Source organism: Nannospalax galili, unplaced genomic scaffold, assembly GCF_000622305.1.
Source record: "Nannospalax galili isolate Female #2095 unplaced genomic scaffold, S.galili_v1.0 scaffold106, whole genome shotgun sequence".
NCBI lineage: Eukaryota > Metazoa > Chordata > Mammalia > Rodentia > Spalacidae > Nannospalax > Nannospalax galili.
This window is the reverse complement of record NW_008354872.1, coordinates 468,208-488,261: the sequence shown is the minus strand read 5'-3', so window position 1 is coordinate 488,261 and position 20,054 is coordinate 468,208. Positions and strand designations below refer to the sequence as shown.

Sequence of the window (20,054 nt, the reverse complement as noted above, 5' to 3'; positions counted from 1 at the left end):
GAAGCATGGAGGAAATGTTTCCTCTGTATTGACCCTCCTCTTTGTAAACTGGACACTGGTCCATGTCCGTCTTGTGGGGTCTCCTTGGCCTTCTTGATCAAGTGGAAGCATGGAGGAAATGTTTCCTCTGTATTGACCCTCCTCTTTGTAAACTGTACACTGGTCCATGTCCATCTTGTGGGGTCTCCTTGGCCTTCTTGATCAAGCGGACAGGTGACCTACCACAATTAAAGGACATTTTGGGAGATGCTCATAGTCCCCTGGAACCAGTCAACCTAGGAGGGCAAGGAGCAAAAAGTGTCCTTTATGTCCCTCTGACCAAATTATTATGTGTCTTAAAGTATGTCTATTAAACATCCAAGAAGGTTAGTTCCACCAGTCTGGTACTTTTAATTACTGTATGTCATGTAGGTAAATCTTGAGCAAAGATCAATTATTCTCAGATAAACCTCACCTAGACATATATTTCTTGATCTTGTATGTATAATTTGTCAGTAGGTTGTTGGACTAATATGGTTCCCTCTGGTTTTTAAAACTAGCTAGGTATTATTTATCTCTCGCATTGTCTAATCCCTCCATCATAGGGGTTGGAGAGTTGGCTCAGTAGTTAAGAACACTGGTTATTCTTGCAGGAGACCAGGGTTCGAATCCCAGCACCTACATAGCAGCTAACAACTGTCCATAACTCCAGTCCCAGGGGATCCGACAGCCTCTTCTGACCTCCGTTGGCATTGCATGACATGGGTGCACTTACCTACAGGCAGGCAATACATGCATACACATAAAGTAAAAATAATAAATAAATTAAAAAAAATTTTTTTTAAAAAACAGCTTGTTCTGTCCTGTACCCTGAGGTGTCACATTCTGTTGGGGTGGGGTGGAGTCTAAGAATTTACAATTTTGGCAAACTTCCCTGGTGATGATGCTTTTGGGGGACTCTTCTGAGAACCACCATGTCATATCCATTACAAATTTCTCTTCTTTTACCACTAAAAGCACATAGGATCCCCTGAGGACCTGAGGGGATGCTAGGGTATATTTTTTTGCTTTGTACTTTTTGAGAGGAGGTGATTCTGTAGCCCTGGCAGGTCTTGAACTTGTGATCCTCTTGCCTCAGGCTTCCAAGTGCTGAGATTATAGGCTTGAGCATCCATGCCCAGCCAGTAGTGGGATTCAGTCAGTTCTAAAGTTCTGAGTTGTCAGCCACTGCTGTCGGTATTAGCCAGCCCCAACAAACCACCACAGCCCTCCCCACACTTGACATTTCCAGGAGAAGCGTTACCTCGAAGAGCAGTGACCAACTGTTCTTCCCTTGCCTCCATTCCTGCTCCCAGAATAGGGCTTGGGCACAGCATTAAGATCTGAACCAGCACCAGAGAGAGATTGGTAACTAAATGAAATCATAGTCACCTCTCTTTACAAACCTTCTGGAGCTTTCTGCTTTGGAATGTTCTAGTCACTGATTCGGGATGTTAGGTTCCATTATTTCCATAGCTTTCTCTTTTACAGGCAAATTGTCAGGGCATCTACAGACATAGTTGTCGCCTGTGGTAGAGTGACCAGCTTGTCCTTATCTGCCTGAGACATCCTCAGGGTTTAGGGGTTTTGTTTGTTTGTTTTCTTCCAGTTCTAGAAATTAAACCTAGGGCCTTGCACATGTAGGTAAGTGCCCACCCCTCAGCTATATCCTCAACTCCTTCTAGTAAATTCTCTTTGTTTTCTGAGACAGGAACTTACCATGTTGTCCTGGCTAACCACCAAATTGTGGCAATCCTCCTACGTCAGCCTCCCTAATGTCAGGGTCACAGGTGCTGAACCACCATACCCAGATTCTTTTTTCATTTTTCATTTTGAAGTAGAATCTTACTAAATTCCTCAGGCTGGCCTTGAACTTGAGATCCTCCTGTTTCAGCTCCTGAGTAGCTAGGATTAACAGAGTCAGCTCTGGGCTTAAGCACTAACATACCTTGTCCAGGGAGTCTTCTGTGGTCCCTGGCAGCCTGGGGCAGTTGGTCAATCTCCTGTGCAACTGCAGGGCCTCTTCTTGCTTTGAAGTAGTAAAAAAATCTAACAAGGGCCTAGTTGACTGGGTCTGTCTCTGACACTTGATACCTTGCTGATCTGTAGAAGGCAAAATTAAAAGGTGCCTCATGCCTAGAAGTTGTGGTTTCCAGCCAGGGCCTGGCCTCAGATTGACAGACCATGTGTTAGAAAAACTGACTGGGAGAAGGAGCCGGCAGCTGTGGTTTCTTCTTTGCCTAGTGAGAAGAGAAGCTGCCATGGAAAGGGCTGGGGCAGTAGCGGCCCAGGTGCACAGTAGTGGTCTGGGCTGGGGCAGCAGAGGCTCAGGTGCGCAGTAGTGGTCTGGGCTGGGGCAGCAGAGGCCCAGGTGCACAGTCGTGGTCTGGGCTGGGGCAGCAGAGGCTCAGGTGCACAGTAGTGGTCTTGGCTTCACACAGGACTCTTCCCTGATTGGCTCCCCCCACCATCACTAGTTGTCCTGCCACATTAAGCGTGGCCCTTGATAGAGATCCTAGGTTTATTTTAAGAAGAGAGAGAGGGGCCGGAGAGATGGCTCAGCGGTTAAGAGCACTGACTGCTCTTGCAGAGGACCCGGGTTCAATTCCCAGCACCCACATCGTGGCTAACAACCATCCGTAAGTCCACCTCCATGGGCATTGCACAACACGGATGCACTTACACACATGCAGGCAATACACTCATACATATAAGTTAAAAATAATAAATAAAATATTTTTAAAAAGAGAGAACAAGAGAGAGAGAGATTTCTAGGGCTGGAGAGATGGCTCAAGGGTTAAGAGCACTGATGGCTCTTGTACAGGACCCGGGTTCAGTTCCCAGCTAACAACCATCCATAACTCCAGTTCCAGGGGATCCAATGCCCTCGTCTGACCTCCGTGGGCATTGCACAACACAGGTGCACTTGCATGCATTTGGGCAATACACTTAGACACATAAATAAAAATAATAAATAAAATTTTTAAAAAATTTCCAGGGGTTGGCAAATGGCTCAAGCAGCTGATCTTGAATGCAAAAGCTTGCCATGTGAGCCTGACACCTGTATTCAATGCCTAGAACCCACATAAAAAGCCAGATTCTGTAGCACAATCCCAGCACTTCTCTGCTGAGATGCAGGGCAAAGACAGGAGAATCATCCAGAAACTCTGAGGTCAGCTCTCCTGGAGTGTGCGGAGTGACAGAAACAGTAAGAGAGGCCCTGCCTCTACAGGTTAGAGGGAAGGAGAGAATCAGCAACCACAGAGAGCCCTCCACAGAGAGATGTCCAAGATGACCAAGGATGAGGCCAAGGTCAGGATCAGGACGAGCTTTGATGGACAACAGTTAGCCAAGGACTGTAGTCAATGGGAGGGGTGCCCCCTAATCAGGGTTTATTGTGTTAACTCTTGGTCTTTGCAGATTATTTCAAGTAGAGTGGTGAGTGGTTTGGTTTGGTTTTCTCAAACAGGGTCTAGCTGAATAGTCCAGGCTGGCTTTGAACTTGCTATGTACCTCAGACTGGCCTTGAATTCTTCATTCTAGCTAAAATTAGAGTGTTCTTTTTTTTTTTTTTTTTGGTAACAGTAATTTTTTTCTTTTTCCAAGTATTTGGGTATCTTGTGGCTCTATAAAATTTTTGTTTTGTTTTGTTTTGAGACAGGGCCTTATATAGCTCAGGCTGGCCTTGAACTCACTATGTAGCTTAGACTGGCCTTGAATTCCTGATCCTCATGCCTCCACCTCCCAAGTGCTGGGACTATAAGGCTTAGGCTACCACACCCAGCTATCTTATGGTCCTAATCTCTCTGTATTAACCAGACTATAATAGAGGGTGGTGGTTCAGACCCTCCCACAAGGCACGTACAGGGAGCAGCCTCTGTGCCCACAAGGTCAAATTTTAAGAGGAAGAAACAAAAGAAAAACTTCAGATAACAGATGAGGAAGGTGGCTAGCAGTACCAGACTCCAGCCTGGCCCACCTGTCCTCAGACTGGATCAGGTAATGTCCTCCTTACTCCAAAGCCATGCACAGTAGAACAGTAAAAACTCCATTAGGTAATTTGTGCCCCTCTGGGCTTGGGTTCAGTTTCAGCTACCCTGCAGTGTGGTTAGGACTGGGTGAAGAGGTAGGGCCTTTGAGAGGAGCAGAACAATCTGTGGATTACACCCACACTCCCCACCAGCAACAACACCCACACAGGTATGTGTGAGTGTGTGTGTGTGAGTGTGTGTGTGTGTGTAGCCTGCTCATACCAGCACAATTTCAGTCAAGACACTTTCTCCACACCTCCATTTTCAATTGTCAAATGGGGTCAGTGCTCCCTATTTTCCTCTCAGGTGAGTTGTAAGGGATGGGACAGCCCTGAGCTATTCTGCTGGTGAGCCCTGGGAAGTAAACTCCAAGTGTGTTAAACCCAGAGATGACTAAAGCCTTTTAGGGATGGGGAATTCCCAGCCCTCGAGCCTAATTTGGTGACGTCAAGCCACTGGGACACAGGGGATGGCAGCAGTTGGAATGGAGGCTGTCCCTGTGCCACACTGAGAAGGTGGCTGTAGGGGCGTGTGGGCTCCGCCCATCCTGTCCTGGCAAGTGCCTGCTTGTGGAGAAAGTAAGCTGCTGATCTTGAATTGCTGAGGTATCAAATCCATGCATGCAGGGTCCCTGAACACAGAGTTCTCAAACACATACCTGGGACAGTGCCAGGCACTCAGGAACTCTCTGATGAACAAAGGGCTCATGCACAGGTGTGCCCATGGACACATAGGCTTCACCTATATGCACCGTTGTGTCTGTGCTATGCACAGAGAGGCTGACCTTACTTGGTCCCACCCTCCTCCATTTCTGTGACTGCTCTCTCTTTGTGAAGATCTGGCAGAGCCTTAGTGGTAGAGCTGGGGCTGGGGTGGGCCTGGGATGGGGCAGATGGCCATTGGTGGTCAGGTTGCTGTGTCACCAGGTGGCTTCATCATCAGGGATCTGAACAGTTCCCTTTCAGAGGGAGACACAAGAAGTCAATGAGACAGATACTTTTTTTTTTTTTTTTTTTTTTTTTTTTTTTTTTTTTACAGGGAGATAGGGTCTCCCTGTAGCTCCAGCTGCCTGGAACTAAATAATGTAGACCAAGGTGACCTCGATCTCACAGAGATCAGCCTGCTTCTGCCTCCAGAGTGCTGGAATTAAAGGCATGTGCCACCATGCTCAACTCAAGACAGATACTTTTATTAACCCATTTTGCAGAGGAGAAAAGTGAGACTCCAAGAGTTAAGTCATTTGCCCATCCAGTGGGTAAGACAGAGCTGGAACTGGAAATCAGATTGACTGGCCCTGGATCCCACTTAGTTAGGAGGACCATCTGGTGACGTGGATTGTGGGTGGGAGATGTGGAAAATTCTCTGGTTTCTCTGCCTTTGGGGGTTCATCCTTGAAAAAATGGAAAGCCTAAATGTACCAGCAGGCAGTCTCCCCTTATCTCACCAGGGCACGGAAATTGCCACAATTACAGCCTGTTCACTTGGTTGTCCATAGTAGGTCACTGACTATATAATGTTGACCACCATCACCAAGCATGGTGGCAGATACCTGTAATCAGCACTCAAGAGGTTAACACAGAAGAATCATGAGTTCAAGGCTATCCCGGGCTACATAGTAAGTTCCAGGACAGCCTGATCTACATAGTGGGACTTTGTCTTAAAATAAAACAACAAAGAAACCAAATAAACAACCCCCAAAAATGGCAAAATCTGGCCACTGTTCCACTTGTGCCCTTTGACAGTCTCAAGATGAGGTCTCCACATGCCCCATGGTGAGGCATCAAGCCTCACACCTTTGGTCCCATTTATCTCCTGCAGATGTCATGGCACCCCCAGTACCGAAGCTCCAAGTTCCGCCACGTCTTTGGCAAGCCAGCCAGCAAAGAGAACTGCTACGACTCGGTGCCCATCACCCGCAGTGTCCACGACAACCACTTCTGTGCTGTAAACCCCTACTTCATTGCTGTTGTCACTGAATGTGCCGGCGGGGGGGCCTTCCTCGTAATCCCCCTGCACCAGGTAAGGACCCTGGTGAGCCCCAGGCCAAAACAAGTCTCTGGAGGCCAACAGGACAGAAGGAAAAACAAGAGGAGCCCCGTCTCTGATTCAGATGTGATTGACAGCCTGGCCCTGCCTTTTCCTAATTGTGTAACCTCACACCAGTCAGTTGACTTCTTTGAATCTTGGGAAAAACCATCAGCCAGCCGAGCTTTCAGCAGCTAGCCTGGCTACTTCTAGAAACTTTTTTTCCTTTTTGCAGAGCAATGCTCTAAATTTATTCTCTCCTGAATGAAATAGAATTGTTAGTGCAGTGCTGGGTTCACATGGAACTGGGGACATCTCCAATGCCACCTCCCTTTGCTGGGGGAAAACAAAAAAATCAAACAATGGAAGCGAAGGTTGGTCCAGCATCTACTGTGGAGAAGTTAGCAATAGACAGAAGAGAGAACAGGCTTATCTTTGGGGCCAACAGTGAGAGCACAGGTTGGACCATATACCATTACTGTTATTCAATGTCTGTGACCCTTCAAAGTGACAGCTTTACATAGATCGCTCTAGTGGTAGATTTTTGCAGGATACCAGTGCTAAGCCTGCCGCAGGCAGAACACATGACCAGGCTGGGCACTCCCAGGCTGCTCATAGCAGCCTGTGAAGCCCAACCACAGACTAAGATCAGAGAGCTAGGAAGTCAAGACTGGCGATCATGAATCAGCTGATAGGGCAAGTGGCAGACCTACACTCCCAAAGGACTTGCAGTCCAAACCCTAAACGCAGCTAGAGGTTCTGTTCACAGAACGACTGGCTTAGAAACTAGTAACAGCAGATAAGTTAAATAAGTCCTTATATCTCCCTCATTTGAATTCTTGTTTGTGTTTGTTTGTTTGTGGCAGGGACTCTTAGTAATACTGGTTTCCAACTATGTAGCCAAGACTAGCCTTGACTGCCTCACCACCCTAAGTCCACCTCCTGAGTGCTGGAATTACAGATACGTGCCGTGCTAAACTCAGCTCTCTTGGAAATTTAAAAACAGATTTCTAAATGATTTATAGGCCAAAAGGGAAATAAAAATGGAGCTTTACTTATTTTTTTGTTTATTGTTTAAATGTGCGTGCGTGTGTGTGTGTGTGTGTGTGTGTGTGTGTGCATGTGCATGTGTGTGTCAGAGGACAACTTTCAGGAGTCAGTTCTTGCTTTCCGCCTTGCTGTGAGGCAGGGTCTCTCTTACTGTTCCTGCCACTTTACATTTTACTCCAAACTTGATGCCTCTTGAGCTTCTGGCTGATTTTTCACCCTCCACATACTGTCTCTGGGTAGAGTGCTGGGATTACAGATGTGTGCCAGGCATCCAGATTTTTACCTGGGCTCTAGGGATTGAACTGAGGTATGTTCAGCTTGTACAGGGAGTGATTTACCCACTGATCCATTTCCCTGACCCCAGTTAACTTAGTTGATTTTATTGCTAGAGGTTAAACCTGGGGACTCGTGCATGCTACACAAGTACTTTACCACTGAGCTGCATCTTCAGACCCTGCAAAATGGAAAATTGTATTTTATTTTATTTTTTGTCTTTTTGAGACAGGGTCTCCCTGTAGCCCCAGCTGGCCTGGAACTCACTATGTAGACCAGGCTGACCTTGAACTCACAGAGATCTGCCTGTCTCTGCCTCCTGAGTGCTGGGAATAAAGGCGTGCACCACCACGCCTGGCTTATTTTTTTTTAATCTTTTTGAGACAGGGTCTCCCTGTAGCCCCAGCTGACCTGGAACTCGCTATGTAGACCAAACTGGCCTCAACCTCACAGAGATCTGCCTACCTCTGCCTCCCAAGTGCTGGGATTAAAGGCATGTGCCACCACGCCCAGCAGAAAATTTAAAATATTTGAAACTCAGTGATAATAAGATATATCACAAGATTTAGGGCATGCAGGGGAATAATCCCACAAGGGAAGAGTATAGTATTCAACATAAGAAGTTAGAAAACGATAAAAAACAAGTGGAGTAAGCTCAAAGAAATCTCGAGAAGAAAAAGCAAAAACAGCAATCAAGAAAATACAAAGATGAATTAGAAAATATTTATTATTTTTTGATTTACATGTATGTCAGGGAAGTGGGTCTGTGCAGATGAACATAGGTGCACCTTTAGAGGCCAGAAGAGGGCATCAGATCCTCTGGAGCTGGAGTTATGATCCACCCAAAATGGGTGCTGGGAACTGAACTTGGGTCCTTTGTAAGAGCAGTATAAGCTCTTAACCTCTGAGCCATCCCTCCAGCCCCAGAAAAGAATTTGTAATGCCCCCCGAAACCAACCAAACAAAATACCCTGAAAGACAAATTGAGAGGCCACTGGAAAAACTAACAGCGAGAGATGGTCCAAGGAGCATCAAGAGTAAACAGCCAACACAACACAGCAGAGGAGCTGTGAAGCCCAACAGAACACTTACATGACCAAGAAATCTGAAAACATTGATGAAATAACCAGATTCCTAGAAGTATAGCCCTCTATTACTGATTCAAGTAGAAATTGAAAGGCTGAATAGTTGTATAAATATTTAACCAATCAAGCAATAAAAATTTCCCTTAAAATCACCAGACACAGTGGCACGTGCCTTTAATCCCAGCACTTGGGAGGCAGAGACAGGCGGATCTCTGAGTTCGAGACCAGTCTGGTCTACATAGTGAGTTCCAGGCCAGCTGGGACTACAGGGAGACCCTGTCTCAAAAAGACCAAAAATAAAATAAAATAAAAATAATACACAAAATATTAAAACAAAACAAAAATTTCCCTTCAGTGCCAGGCGTGGTGGTACACACCTTTGATACCTGCACTTGGGAGGTAGAGGCAGGTGGATCTCTGTGAGTTCCAAGCCAGCTGGGGCTACAGGGAGACCTTGTCTCAAAAAGACCAAAAAAAAATTTCCCTTCAAAGAACTAACAGGAAGGAAATGGAAAACCTGGCTTTTTAAAAAATGTATAGCATTTACTTATTTATTATGTGTGCATGTGTGTATGTATGGGCATCCATGTCACATGTAGAGATCCGAAGACAACCTGTGAGAGTTGGTTCTCTCTTTCCACTTTGTGGATCCTGAAGATTGAACTCAGGTCGTCAGGTTTGGAGGCAAGTGCTCTTACCTACTGAGCCATCCCCCAGCCCCCTTTTTTCTTTTAGACAAGGTCTCACTCTGTGGCCCAGGCTGGCTTGGAACTCTTAGCAACCCACCTAGCTTGGTGATAGGATTAGTGCCTTGAGCCACCATACCTGGCTGAGTACATTTGCTTAATAAGAATTGATCTGGGAATTTAGCTCAGTTGGTAGAGTGCTTGCTTAGCATGCACAAAGCCCTAGGTTCCCTGCCCAGTGCCACATAAACTGGGCATAAGAGAACACACCTGTAATCCCAGCACTCAGAAGATATAGTTAGGAGGATCCTAAGTTCAAAGATCTCCTCAGCAACATAGGGAGACTGAAACCAGCTAGGGCTGCATGAGACCTCATCAAGAAAGAACGAACGAAAGAACGAAAGAGAGAAAGAGAAAGAGAGAGAGAGGGGAAGGAAGGAAGGAAGGAAAGAAAGGGAAAGGAAGGAAGGAAGGAAGGAAGGAAGGAACTCTTTATTAAAAGATTTATTTACTTTTACTTATGTGTGTGTATGTGCCTATGTGAGTTTCACTACATGTGTGCAAGGTGCCCATAGTGGGAAGCTTCTGGAGCAGAAGCTACAGGCAGTTATGAGTCACCTAATGTAGGTACTGGGAACTGAACACAGGTCCTCTGGAAGAACAGTAAACACTCCTAACATCTGAGCCATCTGTCCAGCCCTAAGAACTCACTTCTTGAAGCCAGGCATTGTGTATAGCCTCAAACTTGTGGTCCTCCTGCCTTGCCCTCCTGAGGGAGTACTGGGACTACAGGTTGGAACCACCACATCTGTTCTCATCCCAACCTCCTTCAGGAACCTACCCTCAAGTAACCTAAAGACTTCCTATAAAGCCCTACCTCCCAAAGACACCACACCTCCCTAGTGACAGATCTTTATTGCAAAGACAGATCTTTAAGAGACACTCCAGACCCAAAGTATAACACTCGAAATGACGGTAATTTGTGTAACTGTTGAAAACCACATTTTTGAAACTCAATTTTGAAACAGAAAATTTGCAAGTATACTTCAGTGAATTCCTGCTAACCTTTTACCTAGTTTATCAGTCATTAGCCTTTTGCCAAATTGTATTGTGAGTGAGTGTGTGTGTGTGTGTGTGTGTGTGTGTGTGCGTGTGTATTTGGAAACAGTTATAGATTTAACCCTTCACCCCTAAATGCTGCACTTCAGTCATGATATAAGAACTAGAACCCCCACTTACATAACCACCCTGTAACCACTTCCTGGAAACATAACATAACAGAACATTAATGACAGTAACCAGTCCCAACTAATGTGCATCGTCCCAACCTTAATACCATTTCCTTATCTGATAGGGAGTCCAATTCAGGATCATGTGTTGTATTTACTTGTCATATCTTTTAGTCTTTATTTTATGATCTTAAATGTTTTAAAGAGGCCAGTGCTTTCCTAGAGTCTTTCTAAAATTGACTTTATCAGACTGTTGCCTCATGATTAGACTCATTTGTGGTTTTGACAGGAATATTATACACTTGATGCTGTACCCCTCTGGATGCATTACATCATGGGACAATGATGTCAACTTGTCCATTGTGGGCACTATTAGTTTCGATCTCTTAGGTAAATAGTGCCAGAATGACACATCAAAGAGGACTATTGCGAGCACACACACACCCATTAGTTTGTTTGTTTGTTTGTTTGTTTGTTTGAGACCAGGATCTCCCCACTGCCCCAGCTGCCCTGGAACTCACTGTGGAGACTGGCGTCAGTCCTACAGAGACCTGCCTACCTCTGCTTCCAGAGTGCTAGGACTAAAGGTGTGCCCCACCATGCCTGACTAGGAGCATCCTTTTGAAAAGTCATGGCCTGCCTGTATTGACTGCCACGATGCCTCAGTGGGTAAAGACACCTGCTGCCAAGCCTGACAACCTGAGTTTGATCCCTAGTACCCACATGTGGAAAGAGAGAACTAACTACTCCTGCAAGGTGTCCTCTGACCTATACACATGTACCATGACGTGTGCCCACATACACACAATAAATAAATGTAATAAAAAAATGTAAAACAGTAGGTACATGTAATCAATTATTAGAAAAATAAGAGCATATGGAAGACAAGTGAATATAAAATTCCAAATTCAAAATGGACTGTATTTGTACATGTGAGAAACAGAAAACTACACATTTCTAGTAGAATTTTTAAGAATTATATGCTTATACGTAAACAAGCCAGACTTAGGAAAAAATTACAGAGCCTTACTGAAAGATTCATGAAAGATGGAAATATGTACTATGTTCACGGTTAGCCACTCTATAGCTGAAGATGAGCCTTGAACTCATCCTCCTGCCTCTGCCGCCCATGTACTGGGATTACAGGCCTAGGCCCCTGGCCCAGAACATTCTCCTGTCAGAAGACTCAGTCCACTGCATATTCCTTGCTTAGGACACTGTGCCCTGGCCACATGCTCCCTAATATTATTAGAACGGACTTTCATTGACTGCCTAACCATTGTTCACGCCGCTCAACATGATAAAGGGAAGAACCCAGCAGAGTTACATGTGGAGCGTTTGGGGAACAATTCAAAGAGCTGTCCAGCTAAAACAAATAAGCAATCTGAGAAGGGGACAAGGCTCCATGGAGAAATGGCCTGGGGCAGCATGTTCTAGACAGATGAAAGTTTTTCAAACTGAAGAACTAGTACAAAACAAGCTTTGCAGTTCAGTGTTAGGAGATTTAGAGGTCAGAGGTGGGGGAGCCCAGAAGCTCATCCATTTGCCTGGAAGTTTCTTCCGAGCTCTGGGTGTTTCTGTCTACCAAATAAACTGTGTTAACTAATTAAGAATTAATTAGGACTGGGCATGTTGCTCATTTGTAGAATGTATGAGATCCTGTGTTTGATCCCTGGAGCAGGATAAAGGAAAATAATTAATCATTGATTTTCCAGATTTTTCGTTTGTTTTTTTTTAAATTTTGTGTTGAATTTTTGTGTATTTCATACAGAAAATCATCTTTATACCTCCTTCCCCTTCCGCACCCTCCCATAGCCCACCCCCACAGGAGTTCATATATTCTGTCATTTGTGTTAAGGCTTATCATGTAAAGTTAGTGTCCCTAGATGTCCCTCAGTGCAAGTTCATCCACCAGGATTTAGTCAGCCTAACTAGAGTCTCTCTCCTCAAGAAGATCAGCTCTTCCTCACCCAGCAGTAATCAGCTGCCACTAATTATTTGACTAAAATTGGGGCTTGTTGTTCATTTCCACAGTTCTGTGCTGGATTTTTGTCTGCCCAAGTTTGCATGGGTCTTGTGCATGCTGACACCATTGCTGTAGAGTGGTATGAGAAGGGTCCCAGGTGCCTATAGGGTCCCAGGGTCCGTATGTTCACACACCTCCTCCCTTGATTTTCCAGATTTTTACTACTCAAATTCTGTACTTACAATGGATACCAAGAAAACAAACGGGTGGATGTGGTTGGGGAGAGGGCCAGGTTCACATAGGCCTTCCTTAGGAGAGGCCTTTTAACAGTCACTTACGCTCGAAGGGAGTGTTCAGGCAGAACCAGTAGCAAGTGCCAAGGCCCTGAGGTGAGAATGGGTTTAGTACTTATGTGCCTGTCTCTTGGGCAAGCACATGGAGGTGAGGTTGAATAGGGAGCCAGACTGACACTTTGAAGTTCATTTCAGTCACAAGGAATCCAGACTCTTTTGAGTCCAGTGGGAAGCCATCTGAGGGCTGAAACTCAGTTTTTCTACACAGTCTGCTCCTAGATAAGATTTATGAATCCTTTGTGTTTATTATTATTATTATTATTACTATTTGGTCTTTTTTTTGAGACAGGGTCTCCCTGTACCCCAGCTGGCCTGGAACTCACTATGTAGACCAGGCCAGGCTTGAACTCACAGAGAGCCACCTGCTCCTGCCTCCCAAGTGCTGGGACTGCAGGCATGCACCACCTCGCCTGGCTTATTATTATTATTATTATTTGAAACAGTGTCAGCCCAGGCTGGCCTTGAGCTCCTGACTACACCCTGCTAAGTGCTGGGACTACAGGAGTGCATCTGTATACCCAGGCTCTGAAGAATTCAGAAACAACAGTGAGTGCCAGCAATGAGCCTGTCACATCCAGGTGCAGCCAGTCACATCCAGGTGCAGCCAGGGCATCTGCATTTCATCCTGCCCCAAAGCTGCCGGCATCCACCTGGGATGCCCAGCTAGAGTAAACTTGAGATAAACCACAGACATTTCACTCTTAGCATTTATTTATTTGTGTGTGTGTGTGTGTGTGTGTGTGTGTGTGTGTGTGTGTACACATACATATGTGTTCATTCCACAGGAAACATGTAGAGGTTAGCAGACAGCCCCTCTCCTTCCACCACTTGGGTCCTGGGGATCAAACTCAAGCTACAAGACTTGGCAGTAAAGCACCTTTATTCTCTGAGCCATCTTGCCTCCCAGTTTTCACTCTTTTATTTGTAATTAAGCTTTGTATTTTAATGTTGCAGATTCACAAGCTTTTGTATGAAATAATATAGTAAGGTCCTGAATGCCCTTTTATGGAGGCACCCCAATAGTACTGCAATTCAGTATTACACCCTTGCTAATGACACCCAGGCACCCTAACAGACCTCTCCTTTCCCCTCCTTGGCCCCCACTTCCTCCCTAATTCCTTACTATAGCTCAGTTGTTTTCCATTTCAATACTGCTGCCATTTTAAGATTATGTGACTAGGACTCAGCAGTACTGTAACTTTTTGAGCTTAAATCATCTTTTTTTCCCTTTGGCACTGGGAATTGAGCCCAAGGCTTTGTGCGTCTGAGGTACATCCCTGGCCGGAACTTAGCTTTTTTCACTCAGCAAGGCTCTCTGGAAATGTATCCAGGTTGGGTCAGTAGAAACAGGGAGACAGCCCAGCCTCAGGCAGCCTGGGGAAGTTCTCTTCCCACTTACAGGCCTTCATTCAAGGAAAGCCTGCCACAACCAGAAAAGAACTTCAGCATGAGTCAGCAGGAAGCAAAGCTAGTGAGTTTATTAGGTATTTAGGCAGAGGGACACATAGGAAAAGGGACATTATGTCTCAAAGTACACATGTGCAGGCTTTTCAAAGAGAGTTGCCCTCACATGTCTTTTCATATAGTGGCTACATATATGATCTGTGCTGTTACATCCCTCAAAAGATGTCATTTACAAGATTTAAAGACTAAGCAAAGCTTAAAGTTGAAAGTTTCAAAGTAAAATACATAATCTGGGTTACTTAATTTTCTTTGTTTTTTAAAAATTCATTTGTGGAGCTGGAGAGATGGCTCAGCAGTTAAGAGCACTGGCTGCTCTTACAGAAGACCCAGGTTCAAATCCCAGCACCCACATGGTGGCTAACAACTGCCTGTAACTCCAATTCCAAGGGATCCGAGGCCCTCTTCTCTCCTCAGCCAGCACTGCATGACGTGGGTGCACTTACACACATGCAGGCATAACACTCATAGACATAAAATAAATTTTTAAACATGTATTTGTAATTCTTTATATGTATGAATGTTTTGCCTGCATGTTATAAGTGCACTGCTTGTGGAACTAGAGTTAGGGACAGTTGCTAGTTGCCATGTGAGTGCTGGGAACTGAACCCAGGTCCTCCACAAGAACAGCAAGTGCTTAAGAGCTTGCTGAGTGAGCCATCTCTCCAGCCCCATACATAATTTTCTTGAAGAATTTTCTTTTAGAAATGGAACTATCAGGGAGTTTTATAAGGTGTATCATTTAGATTTAGAGATGAGAGAGGAGCTAATACAGTTACAAACATTTTAGCCCTCAGTAAGCAGAGTTCACTGGTTGATTTTTGTATTGAGACAGGGTCTCACTATGGCTAGCCTGGAACCTGCTCTGTAGACCAGGCTAGTGTCCAACTTGCAGTGAACCTTCTGCCTCTGCCTCCTGAATGCTGAGGCTACAGGTTTGCACCACCATGCCCAGCTTATTTGTTGTTGTTATTTGTTTTATGTATATGAGTGTTATACCTGTATATGTGTAAGTGCACCCATTGTCATACAGTGCCCATGGAGGACAGAAGAGGGTGTCAGGTCCCCTGGAACTGGAGTTACAGATGATTGTTAGCCACCATGTGGGTGCTGGGATTCAAACCTGGGTCCTCTGCAAGAAGAGCCAGTGCTCTTAACTGCTGAGTCAACTCTCCAGCTCTATTTGTTGTTTTTAATATCCTTATTTGAGATGTCTTTAGGAAATGCATTATCTCTGCAGGCAATTTGGACTTTATCAGCTGTGTTGAAGTTTCTTGACAGCCAGCAGGAAAGGCATACTAGATCCCAGGGTGAGGGGCTTCTCTCTCTCCTCATGTCCCCTTCATTTTCCACACCTTCTGTCCTCTCAGTTGCTTGTATTAACAGTATGTTCCGTTTTACTGCTGTGTGGTATTCTATTTAACCATTCATACCCATTAAAAGCCGAGGATGTAGCTCTGATGGTATAGCCCTTACCTAGCACACATGAGGCTCTGGATCCAATCTGGAGCACCTGCCTCCACCTCCCAGAAAGTCACTTGGTAAACCCAAAATAGTGGCATATACCTGTAATCCCAGCACTCAGGAAGCTGAAGCAGAAGGATCATGAGTTTGAGGTCATCCTGGGCTACATGGGGAAACCCTGTGTGAGAACAAAACCAAACAAGCCATCTGGTCATTTGAGCGAAGGTGCTATAAACATAGGTCTGTGGGTTTGTGAGGATAAAATCAGTCTCTACTTCTCTGGGGTACAACCAGGACAGTTGCTGGGTCATAAGGCAGCTGCACATTCAGTTTCATAAGAAACTGCAAGAGAGGCCTGGTGGCACATACCTGTGATCCCAGCACTCAGGAGGCTGGGCAGGAAGATTGGTATTTGAGGCCAGCCTAGGGTACATATGAAGACTGTCTTAAAAAACAAAAACAGACTGGGTGTGGTGGTGCACGCCTTTAATCACAGCACCAGGGAGGCAAAGGCAGGTGGATCTTTGTGAGCTCTCAATCAGCCTAGTCTACATAGTGAGTTCTAGACCAGCTGGGGCTACAGGAAGACCCTGTGTTAAAAAGGAGCAGTAACAACAATAAAAATTAACCAACTTTAAAAAAAAATCAAACTTTCCACAATGTTTTTGAGGGGTAAAAGGGGTTGAAACAGGGTCTCACATTATGGCCCAGGCTAGCCTGGAACTCACTATGTAGCCCAGGGTAGCCTTGCAGCCAAGGCAAACCTCTCACCTCACCCTCTAGAATGCTGGGGTTACAATTGTGAGCCACAAGCACCCAGCTACAGTGATTGTTTTCAGTGTAATTAAAATATTGCTGGAGACCCACTTATGTTATAAAAACGTACTTTTTGCTATTGGGGATAGTGGCACATGCCTTTGACCCCAGGACTCGGGAGGCAGAGGCTAGCCTGGTGTATATAATGAGTTCCAGGCTAGCCAGGGCTACATATTGAAGTCTTGTTTCAAACAGTGAAAAAAAAACTTTTTTGAGTATCTGCAATCTAAATTTAACTGAGTATCCTGATTTTTTTTTCTTTGAGACAGGATCTCCTTATGTAGCCTAGACTAAACTCAAACTTGTGGTCCTCCCACTTCAGCCTCCCAAAAGCTGGGATTACAGGTACGGGCCACCACACCTGGCCACATCCTGTATTTCTGAGCAGGCACTAAAGGTAGAGAAAGGGTCAGGAAGCCATCTGTGTCCCATCCCTTGAACCCTGCTTTGCAGACCATCCCTTTATGGTGGTGAGGGTGGCTGCATGTGCTGGGGCCTCACCCACACTGGTCTATTTTACCCCTTGTCCAGAGGTACCTGTGTCTGCTCAGTGAACAGCAAGTGAGAAGCCCAGACCTGGGTGTGACCAAGGAGTCGCCTGCTCTCTCAATCCCCCTGTCCATGCTCAGCTTCGGCTATTTATTTACCAGCTCCTAGCTGATTACCAGAAATTGCAGCCAGGCCAGGCCCAGAGAAGTGTCCGAGCAGGGATGAGCAAAAACCAGCACAGCCTAAGGCTCTGATCAAGTGCGGATGAATGCCCTGTTTGGGAGATGCCACACCTTGCCACAGTGCCTGGTCCCCAGAAGGTACTTCCAGCTCATTGCCCAGGCAGTGACTCAAATCCCTAAAGGAGTATGGCCTTAGGCAGGGTCCCTCCCCCTGCACAGTAAGCACTGTAAGCTTCCGGAGGGAGGCCAGAGACTGAGTTTCGAAACCTACCCAGCAGCCTTGGCAACCAAGGACTGTGCTGCAGTACCAAGGGGAGTTGGGGAGGCTGGGCAGAGACTGCCCTGGGCCTGCAGACAGGGACAGGAGCTCTGGACCAGGCCTAGGCCTAGCCTGCATCAGAGCCTCCCAGGGCACTTGGGGGGTATGGACTTTAGGTGAGGCGCATCAAAGGGGAAGACGGTAAGGGCAGGCCCAGAGAGTAGGCCCTGAATCATTGCTGGGCAGGGACCAGGTCAGAGGGGTCCAGTTGGACACTATGACTATGAAGGACCAGAGGGGCAGGAGAGGATACTTCACTGGGTTCTCAGGCAGACTGACCCTTCTAAGTCTATGTAGGAAGTGATATGTGTACCTGGTATGTATCTATGTGTGTGAGTCTGTCCATATGTGTGTGTCTGTGTGTGTGTATGTGTGTCTGTGCTGTGTGTCTTTCTGTATGTGTGTACGTCTATATGTATATGTGGGGGGATGTGTGTGTGTCTCTGTGTGTGTTTCGTCTCCCACACTTGGAACAATTTAGGCTCATACTAAGTATATCCCCAGGCCCTAAAACATACCAGACAACAATTAAAATTGGGTGTGTCATGGGTGTGCTCAGTGGTAGCAGAGCTTGCCTAGCGTGTGTGACACCCTGGGTTCCCTGTTCATCAGCGCACAAAGCTTCAAAGGGATACTTGGGATTGGGCTCAGATGAATCTTGCAGACTAGTTTACCAAGCATTCCTTATGTCCCAGGCAAGAGCTGTTTCACCTCCACCCACCGTGAGTGCAGACCTGATACTGTGGCATCAGAGGAAACCAAGGCCCAGAAATGAGCTCACAGACGCAGCTTTGTAAGTGGTGTAGCAGAGGTTCAACCCAGGACGCTGGAGTCAGCTGACCCGGCTGTTCCCCTACACCCCTCCTCCCAGCTCCATCTGTCTCCACAGTTGGGGGCTATTAAAGCAGCTAGACATGGAAGGAAGAGCCCTGCACCTGACAGTGCAGAGACCTGGGACAATGGCCTCACAGCCTCTCCCATCCTTGGAGCTGGGAGCTGTGGTTGCCCCTCCCACCCCTGGTGCCTTGCGAGTCCTGACCTCCAGCCCTGTCCATTTGCCTCAGGGCAGCCCCCTGGAGGCTTAGAGGCTAGGCCTCTGCCAACCTGCAGCCAGCCAGAGTGCTCTGGGTTCGGAAGGTACAGCTGTGTGGCCCCCGACTTTGAGCTCTTATCCCATTAAATCAGAGGCCTGTCCCTGGCTGAGTACTGACCTAATGGACAGAAAGATGGAAATGGCCTCCTGATTATAAATATCACTTTCTGAGAGGCTTTTAGCAACCTAGTCAATAGCTTCAGACTAGCTAATATCTGCTAATGCCCTGGTCTTAGTGCAGAAGGGGTGCGGGGTGGAGGGTGGGGGAGAAGAAGACCCATCCAGGCCCTGTAGGCTGAGGAGGAAGAGAGCTGATGGGGCCTGAAATTCTGCTTTGGGTCTTGCCCAACTGGAAGCAGCATCTCAGGAGGTGGGGTGTGGGTTCAGTGGCCTCTGGGCAGTTTGCCCAAGTCAGTCCAAGACCTGCCTGACAATTAGCACTTCCAGAGAATCCTGCAGGGCAGAAATGAGGGCAAGGCTCTGGGCCAGAGAACAGAGATAAAACTCCTGAAAGCAACTGAGCCTGTAGCAAAAAAGCCTGTACTGTCATGCCCTTTGACCCAGGAAATGGTCCAAGAAAAGGGAAAGGCAGTGTGTAGGAAGGCGGTCAGGACACTGGCTCAGAAAAGACTGACATTCCCTGGAGCACTGGAAGTTCAGGAGAGATTCACATCACACTTGGAGGGCAGAGACGTGGGCTCTAGACTGGCTCTGTGCCTCTTACCCCCAATGATCCTGAAGGAATCCCTCCTCTAGTCTGTGCTTCCCCAAATGTGAGAGTGCTGTGATCCATTAGTGATGCCTGCCTCCTGTACAGCATTAGAAAGCCTGACTTGTGTACTTGCCATTCCTGCTCTCTGAAAATGCTTTGAACTTGTATAACACATTTTTAGCTAATTCTAAAAGGATTTATCCTTTCAGAAGTATTATAGTTCTTTTCATATTATAATGGGTTTGTTGTTCTTTGTTCGTTTTGAGACAGAGTGGCACCTCATAGCACTGACTGGTCTGAAACTTGATATGTAGACCAGATTGGCCTCAACCTGCCTCTGCCTCCCAATGCTGGTGAGTGTAAGTTCACTTTTTAAAATTTGCCAACTTAAGCCAGTAAGTAGCATACCCCCATGGTCTGTGCTCCAAGTTTTTTTCTGAGTTCCTGCCTTGGGCTTCCTCAGTGATGAGCTGTGATCTTGGAGATGTAAGATAAACCCTTTCCTCCCCCTCAAAAAAAAAAAAAAATTTTTTTTTTTGCCAACTTTAGCTGGGCATGATGATGCATGCCTTTAGTCCCAGCACCCAGGAGGCAGAGGCAGGCAGATCTCTGTGAGTTCAAGGCCAGCCTGGTCTATATAGTGAATTCCAGGCCAGCTGGGGCTACAGGGAGACCCTGTCTCAAAAAGACCGGAAAAAAAAAAAAAATTAAGAATTAGAACAAACTAGTCACTACTCCAAATATGTTTCCATGAACCCATCAATAACAAATAAATCTCTGGTTGAAGAAGATACATTTTTTC

General features: G+C 46.1%; 1 protein-coding gene across 1 annotated transcript in view; it reads left to right on the top strand.

Moving 5' to 3' along the window:
* Window positions 1–20,054, top strand: part of Coro2a (coronin 2A) — a 60,209-nt gene that overhangs the window by 18,185 nt on the left and 21,970 nt on the right. Inside the window, exon 2 of the mRNA XM_008851960.3 lies at window positions 5,868–6,068. Coding sequence (XP_008850182.1) covers window positions 5,868–6,068 — 201 coding nt within the window. The remainder of the gene's footprint in view (window positions 1–5,867; window positions 6,069–20,054) is intronic.